Source organism: Chiloscyllium plagiosum, chromosome 21 (genome assembly GCF_004010195.1).
Source record: "Chiloscyllium plagiosum isolate BGI_BamShark_2017 chromosome 21, ASM401019v2, whole genome shotgun sequence".
Taxonomy (NCBI): domain Eukaryota; kingdom Metazoa; phylum Chordata; class Chondrichthyes; order Orectolobiformes; family Hemiscylliidae; genus Chiloscyllium; species Chiloscyllium plagiosum.
In genome coordinates this window covers 35,272,400-35,288,248 of record NC_057730.1, presented here as the reverse complement: position 1 = coordinate 35,288,248, position 15,849 = coordinate 35,272,400, and the positions used below count along the sequence as shown (strand labels likewise).

General features: G+C 51.0%; 2 protein-coding genes across 7 annotated transcripts in view; one reads left to right on the top strand and one right to left on the bottom strand.

Annotated features, from left to right (window-relative positions):
- LOC122560758 (sorting nexin-8-like) overlaps nt 1-7,001 on the bottom strand; it is a 37,849-nt gene extending 30,848 nt beyond the window's left edge. The window contains exon 1 of the mRNA XM_043711812.1: nt 6,673-7,001. Within this exon, the coding sequence (XP_043567747.1) occupies nt 6,673-6,694 (22 nt within the window). The 5' untranslated portion in view covers nt 6,695-7,001. The remainder of the gene's footprint in view (nt 1-6,672) is intronic.
- The window catches only part of iqce (IQ motif containing E), a 65,023-nt gene continuing 55,980 nt past the window's right edge, over nt 6,807-15,849 (top strand). For 2 of the 6 annotated variants that reach the window (XR_006314803.1, XM_043711808.1), the window contains exons 1-3: nt 7,479-7,629; nt 8,178-8,225; nt 11,368-11,410. Coding sequence is in view for 5 of the 6 variants with exons in the window: in XM_043711808.1 (XP_043567743.1) it covers nt 7,594-7,629; nt 8,178-8,225; nt 11,368-11,410 (127 nt within the window). In the remaining variant the exon portion in view is untranslated. Of the gene's footprint in view, nt 6,884-7,476; nt 7,630-8,177; nt 8,226-11,367; nt 11,411-15,849 lie in introns of those variants that run through there. The other 4 variants (XM_043711807.1, XM_043711809.1, XM_043711806.1 and 1 more) reach the window with 4 other exon arrangements.

Here is a 15,849-nt window from a genome sequence, read left to right as displayed (position 1 = left end):
GCTCAGGCCAGATCAGGGGTCACATGCTCGCTCACAGGCCAGAACGGGGTGGGGGTGGGGGCATGGAGTCACACGCGTGCTCAGGTCTGATCCGGGGTGGGGGTGTGGGGTCACACGTGTGTGTTCAGGCCAAATCCGTGGTGGGGATGTGGGGTCACATGCCTGTGCTCAGGCCAGATCCGGGGTGGGGGTGTGGGGTCACACGCGTGCTCAGGCCAGAACGGGGCGAGGGTGCGGGGTCACATATCTGTGCACAGGCCAGATCCAGGGTGGGGGTGTGGGGTCATACACGTGTGCTCAGGCCAGATCCGGGCTGGGGGTGTGGGGTCACACTCGTGCGCTCAGGCCAGTTCCGTGGTGCACGTGTGGGGTCACACACGTGCGCTCTAGCCAGATCCGGGGTGGGGGTGTGGGTGTGGGGTCATACCTGTGCGCTCAGGCCAAATCCGTGGTGCGGGTGTGGGGTCACACACGTGCGCTCAGGCCAAACCCGTGGTGGGGTCACACGCGTGCTCAGGCCAGATCAGGGGTCACACGCGTGCTCAGGCCAGATCAGGGGTCACACGTGTGCTCAGCCCAGATCTGGGGTGAGAGTGTGGGGTCACACACGTGTGCTCAGGCCATATCCGTGGTGGGGGTATGGGGTCACACACGTGTGCTCAGGCCAGATCCGGGGTGGGGGTTTGGGATCACACGTGCGCTCAGGCCAGATCCGGGGTGGGGGGTGTAGGGTCTCACACGTGTGCTCAGGCCAGATCCGAGGTGGGGGTGTGGGGTCACAGACGTGTGCTCAGGCCAGATCCGGGAAGGGGGTGTGGGGTCACACACGTATGCTCAGGCCAGATCCGGGACAGGGGTGAGGGGTCACACACGTGCGCTCAGGCCAGATCCGTGATGAGGTTGTGAGGTCACAAGCATGTGCTCAGTCCAGATCAGGAGTCACGTGTGCTCAGGCCAAATCCGGGGTGGGGGTGTGGGGTCACACACGTGTGCTCAGTCCAGATCCGGGGTGGGGGTGTGGGGTCACACACGTGTGCTCAGTCCAGATCCAGGATGGGGGTGTGGGGTCACACACGTGTGCTCAGGCCAGGCCCGGGATGGGGGTGTGGGGTCACACACGTGTGCTCAGTCCAGATCAGGGGTCACACGTGTGCTCAGCCCAGATCCGGGATGGGGGTGTGGGGTCACACGCATGTGCTCCGGCCAGATCCGGGATGGGTGGGGGTGAGAGGTCACACACGTGTGCCCAGGCCAAATCCAGGATGGGGGTGTGGGGTCACACACGTGTGCTCAGGCCAGGCCCGGGATTGGGGTGTGGGGTCACACGCGCGTGCTCAGTCCAGATCAGGGGTCACACGTGTGCTCAGGCCAAATCCAGGGTGGGGGTGTGGGGTCACATACGTGTGACCAGGCCAGATCCAGGGTGGGGGTGTGAGGTAACACACGTGTGTCCAGTCCAGATCCGGAGTGGGGGTGTGGGGTCACACACGTGTGCTCAGTCCAGATCCAGGATGGGGGTGTGGGGTCACACACGTGTGCTCAGGCCAGGCCCAGGATGGGGGTGTGGGGTCACACGCGTGTGCTCAGTCCAGATCAGGGATCACACGTGTGCTCAGCCCAGATCCGGGATGGGGGTGTGGAGTCACACGCATGTGCTCCGGCCAGATCCGGGATGGGGGTGTGAGGTCACACACGTGTGCCCAGGCCAAATCCAGGATGGGGGTGTGGGGTCACACACGTGTGCCCAGGCCAAATCCAGGATGGGGGTGTGGGGTCACACGTGCGTGCTCAGTCCAGATCAGGGGTCACACGTGTGCTCAGGCCAAATCCAGGGTGGGGGTGTGGGGTCACACGTGCGCTCAGGCCAGATCCAGGGTGGGGGTGTGGGGTCACACGTGCGCTCAGGCCAGATCCAGGGTGGGGGTGTGGGGTCACACGTGCGCTCAGGCCAGATCCAGGGTGGGGGTGTGGGGTCACACGTGCGCTCAGGCCAGATCCAGGGTGGGGGTGTGGGGTCACACGTGCGCTCAGGCCAGATCCAGGGTGGGGGTGTGGGGTCACATACGTGTGACCAGGCCAGATCCAGGGTGGGGGTGTGAGGTAACACACGTGTGTCCAGTCCAGATCCGGAGTGGGGGTGTGGGGTCACACACGTGTGCTCAGGCCAGGCCCAGGATGGGGGTGTGGGGTCACACGCGTGTGCTCAGTCCAGATCAGGGATCACACGTGTGCTCAGCCCAGATCCGGGATGGGGGTGTGGGGTCACACGCATGTGCTCCGGCCAGATCCGGGATGGGTGGGGGTGAGAGGTCACACACGTGTGCCCAGGCCAAATCCAGGATGGGGGTGTGGGGTCACACACGTGTGCTCAGGCCAGGCCCAGGATGGGGGTGTGGGGTCACACACGTGTGCTCAGGCCAGGCCCAGGATGGGGGTGTGGGGTCACACACGTGTGCTCAGGCCAGGCCCAGGATGGGGGTGTGGGGTCACACACGTGTGCTCAGGCCAGGCCCAGGATGGGGGTGTGGGGTCACACACGTGTGCTCAGGCCAGGCCCAGGATGGGGGTGTGGGGTCACACGCGTGTGCTCAGTCCAGATCAGGGATCACACGTGTGCTCAGCCCAGATCCGGGATGGGGGTGTGGGGTCACACGCATGTGCTCCGGCCAGATCCGGGATGGGTGGGGGTGAGAGGTCACACACGTGTGCCCAGGCCAAATCCAGGATGGGGGTGTGGGGTCACACACGTGTGCTCAGGCCAGGCCCAGGATGGGGGTGTGGGGTCACACACGTGTGCTCAGGCCAGGCCCAGGATGGGGGTGTGGGGTCACACACGTGTGCTCAGGCCAGGCCCAGGATGGGGGTGTGGGGTCACACACGTGTGCTCAGGCCAGGCCCAGGATGGGGGTGTGGGGTCACACACGTGTGCTCAGGCCAGGCCCAGGATGGGGGTGTGGGGTCACACGCGTGTGCTCAGTCCAGATCAGGGATCACACGTGTGCTCAGCCCAGATCCGGGATGGGGGTGTGGGGTCACACGCATGTGCTCCGGCCAGATCCGGGATGGGTAGGGGTGAGAGGTCACACACGTGTGCCCAGGCCAAATCCAGGATGGGGGTGTGGGGTCACACACGTGTGCTCAGGCCAGGCCCAGGATGGGGGTGTGGGGTCACACGCGTGTGCTCAGTCCAGATCAGGGATCACACGTGTGCTCAGCCCAGATCCGGGATGGGGGTGTGGGGTCACACGCATGTGCTCCGGCCAGATCCGGGATGGGTGGGGGTGAGAGGTCACACACGTGTGCCCAGGCCAAATCCAGGATGGGGGTGTGGGGTCACACACGTGTGCTCAGGCCAGGCCCAGGATGGGGGTGTGGGGTCACACACGTGTGCTCAGGCCAGGCCCAGGATGGGGGTGTGGGGTCACACACGTGTGCTCAGGCCAGGCCCAGGATGGGGGTGTGGGGTCACACACGTGTGCTCAGGCCAGGCCCAGGATGGGGGTGTGGGGTCACACACGTGTGCTCAGGCCAGGCCCAGGATGGGGGTGTGGGGTCACACGCGTGTGCTCAGTCCAGATCAGGGATCACACGTGTGCTCAGCCCAGATCCGGGATGGGGGTGTGGGGTCACACGCATGTGCTCCGGCCAGATCCGGGATGGGTAGGGGTGAGAGGTCACACACGTGTGCCCAGGCCAAATCCAGGATGGGGGTGTGGGGTCACACACGTGTGCTCAGGCCAGGCCCAGGATGGGGGTGTGGGGTCACACGCGTGTGCTCAGTCCAGATCAGGGATCACACGTGTGCTCAGCCCAGATCCGGGATGGGGGTGTGGGGTCACACGCATGTGCTCCGGCCAGATCCGGGATGGGTGGGGGTGAGAGGTCACACACGTGTGCCCAGGCCAAATCCAGGATGGGGGTGTGGGGTCACACACGTGTGCTCAGGCCAGGCCCAGGATGGGGGTGTGGGGTCACACACGTGTGCTCAGGCCAGGCCCAGGATGGGGGTGTGGGGTCACACACGTGTGCTCAGGCCAGGCCCAGGATGGGGGTGTGGGGTCACACACGTGTGCTCAGGCCAGGCCCAGGATGGGGGTGTGGGGTCACACACGTGTGCTCAGGCCAGGCCCAGGATGGGGGTGTGGGGTCACACGCGTGTGCTCAGTCCAGATCAGGGATCACACGTGTGCTCAGCCCAGATCCGGGATGGGGGTGTGGGGTCACACGCATGTGCTCCGGCCAGATCCGGGATGGGTAGGGGTGAGAGGTCACACACGTGTGCCCAGGCCAAATCCAGGATGGGGGTGTGGGGTCACACACGTGTGCTCAGGCCAGGCCCAGGATGGGGGTGTGGGGTCACACGCGTGTGCTCAGTCCAGATCAGGGATCACACGTGTGCTCAGCCCAGATCCGGGATGGGGGTGTGGGGTCACACGCATGTGCTCCGGCCAGATCCGGGATGGGTGGGGGTGAGAGGTCACACACGTGTGCCCAGGCCAAATCCAGGATGGGGGTGTGGGGTCACACACGTGTGCTCAGGCCAGGCCCAGGATGGGGGTGTGGGGTCACACACGTGTGCTCAGGCCAGGCCCAGGATGGGGGTGTGGGGTCACACACGTGTGCTCAGGCCAGGCCCAGGATGGGGGTGTGGGGTCACACACGTGTGCTCAGGCCAGGCCCAGGATGGGGGTGTGGGGTCACACACGTGTGCTCAGGCCAGGCCCAGGATGGGGGTGTGGGGTCACACGCGTGTGCTCAGTCCAGATCAGGGATCACACGTGTGCTCAGCCCAGATCCGGGATGGGGGTGTGGGGTCACACGCATGTGCTCCGGCCAGATCCGGGATGGGTAGGGGTGAGAGGTCACACACGTGTGCCCAGGCCAAATCCAGGATGGGGGTGTGGGGTCACACACGTGTGCTCAGGCCAGGCCCAGGATGGGGGTGTGGGGTCACACGCGTGTGCTCAGTCCAGATCAGGGATCACACGTGTGCTCAGCCCAGATCCGGGATGGGGGTGTGGGGTCACACGCATGTGCTCCGGCCAGATCCGGGATGGGTGGGGGTGAGAGGTCACACACGTGTGCCCAGGCCAAATCCAGGATGGGGGTGTGGGGTCACACACGTGTGCTCAGGCCAGGCCCAGGATGGGGGTGTGGGGTCACACACGTGTGCTCAGGCCAGGCCCAGGATGGGGGTGTGGGGTCACACACGTGTGCTCAGGCCAGGCCCAGGATGGGGGTGTGGGGTCACACACGTGTGCTCAGGCCAGGCCCAGGATGGGGGTGTGGGGTCACACACGTGTGCTCAGGCCAGGCCCAGGATGGGGGTGTGGGGTCACACGCGTGTGCTCAGTCCAGATCAGGGATCACACGTGTGCTCAGCCCAGATCCGGGATGGGGGTGTGGGGTCACACGCATGTGCTCCGGCCAGATCCGGGATGGGTAGGGGTGAGAGGTCACACACGTGTGCCCAGGCCAAATCCAGGATGGGGGTGTGGGGTCACACACGTGTGCTCAGGCCAGGCCCAGGATGGGGGTGTGGGGTCACACGCGTGTGCTCAGTCCAGATCAGGGATCACACGTGTGCTCAGCCCAGATCCGGGATGGGGGTGTGGGGTCACACGCATGTGCTCCGGCCAGATCCGGGATGGGTGGGGGTGAGAGGTCACACACGTGTGCCCAGGCCAAATCCAGGATGGGGGTGTGGGGTCACACACGTGTGCTCAGGCCAGGCCCAGGATGGGGGTGTGGGGTCACACACGTGTGCTCAGGCCAGGCCCAGGATGGGGGTGTGGGGTCACACACGTGTGCTCAGGCCAGGCCCAGGATGGGGGTGTGGGGTCACACACGTGTGCTCAGGCCAGGCCCAGGATGGGGGTGTGGGGTCACACACGTGTGCTCAGGCCAGGCCCAGGATGGGGGTGTGGGGTCACACGCGTGTGCTCAGTCCAGATCAGGGATCACACGTGTGCTCAGCCCAGATCCGGGATGGGGGTGTGGGGTCACACGCATGTGCTCCGGCCAGATCCGGGATGGGTAGGGGTGAGAGGTCACACACGTGTGCCCAGGCCAAATCCAGGATGGGGGTGTGGGGTCACACACGTGTGCTCAGGCCAGGCCCAGGATGGGGGTGTGGGGTCACACGCGTGTGCTCAGTCCAGATCAGGGATCACACGTGTGCTCAGCCCAGATCCGGGATGGGGGTGTGGGGTCACACGCATGTGCTCCGGCCAGATCCGGGATGGGTGGGGGTGAGAGGTCACACACGTGTGCCCAGGCCAAATCCAGGATGGGGGTGTGGGGTCACACACGTGTGCTCAGGCCAGGCCCAGGATGGGGGTGTGGGGCGGGGGTGGGTATTGAGCGGGGGGGGTATTGAGCGGGGGTGCGCGGGAGGGGGTGATACTCAGCTGTTTGTGGCAGTTAGAGAACGGGGTCCCCAGGCGGCGCGGGGAGTCTCGGAATCCAAAAACAGTCTCACACACTCTGTTACGACCCCGCCACCCCCCAAATTGCCGTCCGGGTATTTTCATTCATCGGTTTGGTCTTCGAGTAATTTCACTCCCGTGACCGAGAAAAACACGGACCGTTAAGTCTTTTAAAAAGTTCGGTCCAAAAACCGAGCCACAGCCAACCTGCTGGAGGAAGACACGTTGAAGTTTTCCATCTTACCTTCATTAATCTCCGTCTCCATGTCCAAATCATGTGAGCCGGCAAGCTGCCATGTGATTTCCTCAATAATAAACACAAGACGGCAAAATAAATAACCTTCAAAATACTTCGCTGCTCCCAAATCCTTTTTTTGGAAAAAAAAACTTATTTTAAGTTTTCACAACTTTTTTCTTCCTCCTTCATGTACGTGGCAAAATTGAAGAGCCTGACGGTGAGATAATTGCGCGACTGTTTGCCTACTCGATGTGACCCTCACGTTACCGATCTGGCGGCACTCGCTTCTCCCGAGGTATCGCCTCCGATATCGAGGAGTGAGAGTCGGTGAGGGATCGATTGGCTTCAGCGGGCCGACTAGAACCGGCGTAGAGTTGACACCAGCCGTCTCCGATAGATTCAGCCTCAGCTGAAGACCTAGGATTCATTTGTTTCGACCCCCCCCCAATCAATGGTTTCAGAGTTTTCGAACACAACATCAAAGTGTTTGCTTTATTGACCCGTCCTACTTACTTTAAAAATATTTAGCTGGAACAATTCCAGGTAAACAGATTCAGTTGCCCGTCCCTGTGCGCAAGGAGCGCCATGGATATGCGGTTGGTGGCTGAATATTTCAGACACTGTTCATTTCTCCTTTGCGTTCACTTTCTCTTGGTGTTTGAACCTTCCTCGGTCTCACTCGTCCACGCTTCTTCTTTGATCTTAATCTCTCCTGCACCAATCCGTCTGTGGATCCCTTGCAGCGCTCGCCGCCTAACTAACTCCGGGTAACCTTTCAGTCGACCGGCGGTGTTGTGACTCCCTCCCGTTGCTATAGCCCCGCCGTCAAACAGCTGGGGCCCACACGGACCCAGGACCAGGACCAAACCAGGGGAGTCAGGACCCTCCTCCCCCGGAGCCAGGCACGGGTGATCCTGATGTACCGAGATGTCGCTGAGTGGTGGGACTGAGGAGGACCTGGGGGTGAGAGACCCCATCGAGAAACGAATCTACGGATTTCTATGACCGAGTTTGGGGGGGAAAACACCCAAATTGTTCCCAAAACAATTTCTCTTCCCATTCCACCCCATCCTATACCCTTGCCCAATTCCCCCTCGTCCCCCGATACCATTCCTCCCCAAAGCACTTTAGTTTTTTTACAGCCAATGAAGCTTTTTCGAACTATGGTGATACAGATAACATAGGAGAGACAGTTGTGTAGTGTGTGGGGCAAGGGTTAGTTTGTGTGTGCCTGTTACTGCAGGTCATGAAGATAGAGGGTAAACTCCCCAGCCCTTCTTGTGGACCACCAGAGATGCAGCGGTCAATGGTTTAACACCTCCTTCAAAAAAACTCCCTTAGTACCGTAATATGTCAGTCGAGACAAATGGTAGAGTCACTGAATTGACAGTTGACAACAATCTTCGGACTCACGGAATACTAAAGCATACGTTGGAATAGTCCTAGGAAGGAAAGAGAGAGTTACTTTCCAATGTGATAAAGTTTACTTATGTACTTTTTTTCTGTTTCAGGGAGAGGATGGACTTTCAATTGTTACATATGAATCTGATATAGAAAAGGTAAGATACCTAAGATATAATTGTGCAGTCAGAGCTGCCCTTTTGTTCATTTTGATTGACAGAGTGCTGGTACACTCTTCTTATCATGCTTCAACCGATATTGACACATTGTTTGAAATCTCCTATCAACATTGACAAACTCCTGGAGATCATCAGCAAATATTGACATGCTCCCAGGGATTACCAACAAATGTTAGCACCATCATGGGGATCACCTGTAAATATTGACACAACTCTCCTCTCCTGTCCCTCCACCCAGCAACTACTGACAAACTCAAGAACTCCTTTTAAAAAGCACTGTCAGTTCCAAAATGGAAAACAATTTCCATTATTACAAAAAAAATGTTATGGTATTGAATAATTAATGTTGCATTAGTAAGTCAACAAATACAAAAGAAAATATCAAATGCAGGATTCTGAAAATAGTGTGCTCATGGTATTACCAGACCTCAGGATCATAACTCAGACATTCATAGTTGAATGTCTTTGTTTTAATATGACCAACAGCAGATGGTGTTGGTCAAACCCAGCACCTTCATGGTGTTATCAGCTGGCTTGTTAATCCAGAGACCCAGATAATGTTCTGAAGTGCTGGGTTTGAATTGCACCACGGCAGATGGTGGAATTTGAATTCAATAAAAATCTGGAATTAAGAGTCTAAATGACCATGAAACCATTGTTGATTGTAGGAAAACCCCATCTGGTTCACTAATGTCCTTTAAGGAAGGAAACTGCCATCCTCACTTCTTACCAGGTCTGGCCTACGTGTGAGCTGCAAATGTGTTGCTGGAAAAGCGCAGCAGGTCAGGCAGCATCCAAGGAGCAGGAGAATCAATGTTTCGGGCATGAGCCCTTCTTCAGGAAGCCTACGTGTGACTCCAGATTCCCAGCAATAAGGTTGATTCTTAACTGCCCTTTGGGCAATTAGGGATGGGCAATAAATTCTGGTCGAGGCAGCATCCTGTGAATGAATTTTTAAAAAGACGATCATTACTGAAAATATGTAGAAAAGCTCTGCTAATCTGACTAATTTTAAATGTATCACAGCTACTAGAGACTCATCTGAAACTATCAATAACCTCAAGGGTACTAAATAGAATTTTTAAGAAAGGAAACAAAGATAAACCTCTATTAAAATAAGTGGTCTTCATGACCTCAGGTAATCATAACAATTTGCAACCAGTTTAGAAATTTTTGAACTATCATCACTGTTGTAATAGAGGAAATATGGCAATCAATTTGAATACAGAAAGATCTAATAAACAGCAGTGAGCTAATAACTGGATAATGAACTTGAAATTAATATCAAGGCTGGAGACAGCACCGAAAAACTGAACGCTCTTATTATAGACTCATATGTCGTTGGAAAATGCTATTCAGCCCATTGTGACTGAGTTAACTCTTTGAAACTGCTAAGAAGATTAGTCTTACAGCTGACTTCCTATACAATACTGCATTCAAATAGATCTGTAACGTCTAGCGTTGGTGAACAGTGCAGAAACCAAAATGGCAACTGGAGTGAACAAGGGCCGATGCAAATGTTGGGGGACCAGAGCATGCTGCATATTCAGCCACTTCCGGTGCAGCCCATACAGTATCCCATGCTGAAAAGACCATTCAATTGCTTGTGCCTTGCATATGGCTGAAGCCTTTTAATGGTCACAGTCATGATGTTTATCACTTCTAATAGCTGATTTTACACTGATAATGCAAACTTGGACTGTACAAGTCTATTGAATGTATTTGCTTATTATTCACTAAAGAATATGCCTTCAGCTGCAAGTGGGGCTCAGCATTAGGATAATTTGAAATCCCAGGTAGCAACATTAGTTGAGGTGTTTTTGACTTGCTTCTACTCATGTTGAGTTTGTAGAAGACAACATTGACATGTTTTCTTTCCTCAAATATTTCCAAGCTTGCTGATTATTTTTAGCATTCTCTATTTTTATTTGTGGAAGCGCTGTGTTGTGTGTTTGGAGGTTTTCTTTTTGAAGACTGGTGCTTAAAATCTGTAAGGATACAGGAGTTGCTGATTCATACATTGGCCTGTGGTTATAGTCCCTCTTAGATTTCAACATGACCTTATAATTGAAAAGAGCCCAGAAAGAGTACCTCAGCAAAGAGGTAGGGACAAGAGTGCTTTATACACAGATTATATAGAATACAGTATCTACAACAGCGCTATAGATCTGAATTTCACATCCACTATTTGGTCATATCTCATTATCCATTAAGGATATTCTCACTACACTTGAGCCTGGAGTAATGTCTTGGTTGACTCCAGTTCATTAAGAGGTGGACCCAAAACATTAACTCTGTTTTCTCTCCACAAATGCTGCCAGACCTGCTGACATTTTCCAGCAATTTTGTTTTTGTGCCTGTTTATGAATGTTCCGTCTATGTTAATCTTAGTTTGTAACAGGGAAATCTTAAAATGGGAAACCTTGTCTCGTGATTTTTTGTTGGGTGCTGATAAATTAACCTCTTGTTTAAAAAGTGATTGGTCTCCATAGGGTTTTAACTTTACACTCACTCCGAGGTGTAAAGTGACTGACCAAATGGGATATTTTGAGTTCCAATAGCATAAAAATGTAAAAGGAAATTGGGTGAGGGATTTGAAAATGAATTCACTTACTTTAATAAGTGTGCAAAGTCATTAAACTTTCTTCAGCATTGCTGCTGTGTCCTCTGGGCCAGACACCATCATTGTTCTCACTTGCTATCTGGTCCTCCATATTTCTTGTTCAGGCTTATACCAAAGCAGACTTCTTCATTTTAAGAGCTGGAGGCTAACTGGAGCATTGCTTGTCCCATGCATGTTCTTAAGCCCCCTGTTAAACATGCAGTCAAGAACACAGCTTGGATTGGATTGCATGCTACTATAGTTAAAATGACAAGATAGCACCAAATTTGCATACACTGCCTGACCTCACATCACACCAGACCCTTGCCATCTTTGAACAATATTATTATTTTATCTAAAAGGCAGTACCTAAAATAGTAAGATGCTGCAGTGCTAGTCTGGAGTTTGTCTGCAAGTTTCACCTCTCAACAGTGCAATTCAAAGGCCACAAAGCCACAGCTATTGACAAAGTGAAATTTATAAAGGTTGATTTACTGATCTACTTTTTTTTACATATAGAAACCCAAGAAGAAGAAATCAAATAAGCCACCCAAATCCCCAAGTGAGTAGTACTAATTCAAATTCACAGTGCAACTGTTTTCCATCTAATGTTTCCCCTCCTGAAGCCATTACATTACATCTGGATTATATGTGGGATAATATATAGAAGCACGACCAGGAGGATTTTTTGAACAGTACCTGGATAGTCCAGTGAGAAAGGGGCCCATACTGGATGTAGTATTGGGAAATGAGCCCAACTAGATGATCAACATTTCAGTGGGTGAGCATTTTGATGATAGTGACCATAATTCCATTAGTTTTTGGATACTTATTGATAAGGACAAGAATGGATCTTGAATGCAGGTGTTAAATTAAGGGAAGGCCAACTTTTAACTGAATTAGGCAAGAATTGGAGAATATGAATTGGGGGCAGCTGTTTGAGGATAAACCAACATCAGACATGTGGGAGTTTTTTAAAGACCAGTTGATTAGAGTGCAAGACAGGCATGTTCCAGTGAAAATGAAGGACAGGAATGGTAGGATTCAGGAACCTTGGATGACAGGGAAAATTATCAGCTTAGTCAAAAAAAAAAGGAAGCATACCCAATATCTAGGCAACTAAAAACAGATGAAGTCCTTGAAGAATATAGATAAAGTAGGAAGGAGCTCAAACCGGGAGTTGGAGGGCTAAAATGTCCTTGGCTAGCAGAGTTAAGGAGAATCCCAAGGCATTTTATAGATATATTAGGAGCAAGAAGGTAGGTAGGGAAAGAGTAGGCCCACTCAAGGATAAAGGAGGGAGGTTATGTGTGGAACCAGATGAAATGGTGAGATTCTTAATGAGCTATACTTTTCATCAGTCTTCATCAAAGAGAGGGATGTTGAGGTTAGGGAAAGGTGTGTGGATACACTTGGGCAGGTCAACATAATGAAGTATGTGTACTTCATTAGATACACAAGAACCCAGGGCCAACTGTGATCTATCTGAGGATATTGTGGGAGGCAAGGGAGGAAATACAGGTAGTTCTGAGATAAAGCGTGTTTCAGCAGCGTGATTTGGCTATAAGGTCACTGAAGAATTAGAGAACGGTATTTTCAAGAACGCTTGCCTCCATTGTCAATAGCGTGATTCCATTGGGGACTGGTGCTCCATGCGTTTTGCACGTACACCAATGTCCATGCCGTTCTGCACATGTGCCATGTCCAGGCCATTCTGCCCAAGCACAAGTGTCAGTGCCGGTTTTCATGCCGATCTGCATATGTGCCGTTGTCAGTGCCAAAGTTTTCATACCATTCTGCACATGTTCAATGTCAGCATCAGTATATGTGCCATTTTGCGCATGTGCCAATGTCAGCTGCCCACAGAGCAGCTTTTTGTGAGAAGTACTGTACACAGAGCAGCTTTCTTACACTGTGTTAAATTTACTTTTGTTTTGTTAATAAATATAATTTCAGGCAATGCTGTGACTTAGACTTTTGGGTGATTTTTGAGCAGTCATGAGTGATATTTTTTTGCTGGTCTGCCCCAACCCCATTTTTCCCATCGGCCCATTATTTCTATTAAGCGAGGTTTTGATGGAACGCAACTACAGTGTTATCGGAGAACCACTTGTAGTAGGGCATTAACAGATATCTTAGCATCCTCTTTGGCCTCAGGTAAGGTTCCAGAGGACTAGGGAATGGCCAGTGTTGTTCCTTTGTTTAAGAAGGGCATCAAAGATAAACCAGGTAATTACAGGCCAGTGAGTTTGAGTCAGTGGTGCAGGACCTATTGGAGAAGATACTGAGAAACAGGATTTAATTACATTTGGAAGCAAATGAACTTGTGTGAGGAAAGTCATTTCTCATCAACTTGGTTGAGTTTTTTGAGGATGTGACAAGATTGATTGATGAGGGAAGGGCAGTGAATGTTTTCTACATGGACTTTAGTAAAGCATTTGATAAAGTACTTCATAGCAGGCTGGTACAAAAGGTAGAGTCTTATGGGATACAGGGTGTGCTGGCTAGATGGGTACAAAACAGGCTTTGTCGTGGAAGACAGAGTAGCGGTGGAAGGATGCTTTTCAGAATGGAGATCAGTAACTAGTGGTGTTCTGCAGGGATTATTGCGAGGACCTTTTGTTGTTTGTAATACATATAAATGATCTGGAGGAAATGCAAGTGATCTGATTAATAATTTTACAGATGACACCAAAATTGGTGGAGTTGCAGATAGTGAGGATTGTCGAAGGGTACAGCAGAATATAGATTGATTGCAGATTTGGGCAGAGAAATGGCAGATGGAGTTTAATCCATACAAATAGGAGGTGATTCATTTTGGAAGATGAAATTCAGGTGCGAATTATACAATAAATGGTAGGACCTTTGGTAGCATTGATGTACAGATGGATCTGGGCATACAGATCCCTGAAAGGAGGGAGGTTATGTGTGGAGCTAGATGAAATAGTGAGATTCTTAATGAGCTGTACTTTTCATCAGTATTCACCAAAGAGAGGGATGTTGAGGTTAGGGAAAGGTGTGTGGATACTCTTGAGCAAATCAACATAATGAAGGAGGAAGTGTTGAATGTCTTGAAATTCATTAGGTACACAAGTACCCAGGGCCAGCTGTGATCTGGCCACAGATCCCATGAAAGTTCCAACACAGGTGAATAAGGTGGTCAAGAAGGCATACAGCATGCTTGCCTTCATCTGCTGGGGCATTGAATATAAAAGTTGGCAAGTTATGTTACAACTGTACAAAACTTTAGTTCAGCCACGTTTGGAATGTTACATATAGTTATAGTTGCCACTTTTTCAGATGGATGTGAATGTTTTGGAAACTATGTAGAGAAGGTTTAACAGAACGTTGCCTGGTCTGGAGGGTCTTAATTATGAAGAGAGATTGGAGAAACTCAAATTGTTTTCACTGGAAAGACAGAGGCTGAACAGTGACCTGATCATGGATTACAAAATTGAGAGGCATACATGGGGTGTATCGTCAGAGGCTTTTTCCCAGGGTGGAAAGATCAACTACAAGAGGGCACAGATTCAAGATGAGTAGGGGAAAGTTTAGGGGAGAAGTGCAGGAAAAAAATTTCACATAGAAGGTGGTGGGTGCCTGGAATGCTCTGCCAGTGGAGGTGGTGAAAGCAAGCATGTTAGCAATATTTAAGGTGTATCTTGATAGACATGTGAACAGAGGGATTGAAACCATGTATGGGCAATGAGTAGTTTTTTGGACCAGACCAAATCCCCTGAAAATATATTAAGAGGACAACCTGGACCCTAACATTTTCTTATTTTAAAGGTAAGTATAAGGTATTGCATTCCAGGTGAACTTGATTAGTCAAACTGCTCGACTTTAAGCAAAACACACTTTATTTTTACACTACAGTTAAAATACAGACAGAATAAAAACAAAAGAATTGTTTTAACTGTAATTATCAAAATTCTAATATATATAAATGACTAATTAACTGTTCCAATATAGTAACATCCCATAAACGCACAATTGGCAATGGCAAATTCAGTGTCTCACGTAATTCTAGCAGCAGTAAGAAAACCTCAACTTTTAGCTGTGATAGAGATAGGAATAAAAGCTTCCACATTTAGGCTTTAAGACTGCAGAAAAAAGAACTAAAATCCTGATTCTGTGGAAGCTTGACCCCACCCATTCAGACTGCTTCTATTGTTCCAACTTTTAATAAAGCCCAAAGCCTCTCAAGCAGCATATCTTATTGTTTTTGAGCATACCACTTGGTAAGTCTGTCTCAACGTTTCTTCATTAAAAAACACCAGGACAAAATTCACCTCTTAAAGCCATAATATTGTCACAGTAGTGGGTCTAAATAAGCATTAGGAATTGGCACAAACTTGGTGGGCCAAAGGCCCTGTTCCTGTGCTGTATTGCACTGTATATTTTATTGTAATTTTAACCTGAGGGAAAAACCATTGGGATGAGATGGAAAATAAGCTTTATCACCACACACAATTCTCTCTGTTGATGGCAGTGAAGACTAAAATTAGACTGTTAAAATTGTCAAATCTATGGGTGAGTCTGGGCAGTAATGAGTGTGAAGGATCTTGGATATGAGTCCTGTGTAAAGTGCGCCTTTACTGGCTTCCCTGTTTGTGGGTTTGCTTGGATTCTGTGTCAAATGCAATATGAAAGGCATTTGAAATGAAATGGCCATAAACCTACTGAATGAGGTAAAAACCCATGATGTTGGGGTACTGTATTCACATGGATATAGGATTGGCTAACTAATTGAAGACGGAGAGTTGGAATCTGGGGCATTTTCAGGATGGTGGCCTAAACCGTTGGAGCACTACAGGGATCAGTGATGGGGCCACAATTATTTACAGTATTTATTAAAGATTTGGATGTCTGAAGTGAATGTACTATGTCAAGTTTGCAGATGACACAAAATTAGGTGGGAATTTAGGTAGTGAGAGTAATACAAAGAATCTACAGAGGGATATAGACAAGTTAAGTGACCTAGCAAAACTTAGCAGGTGA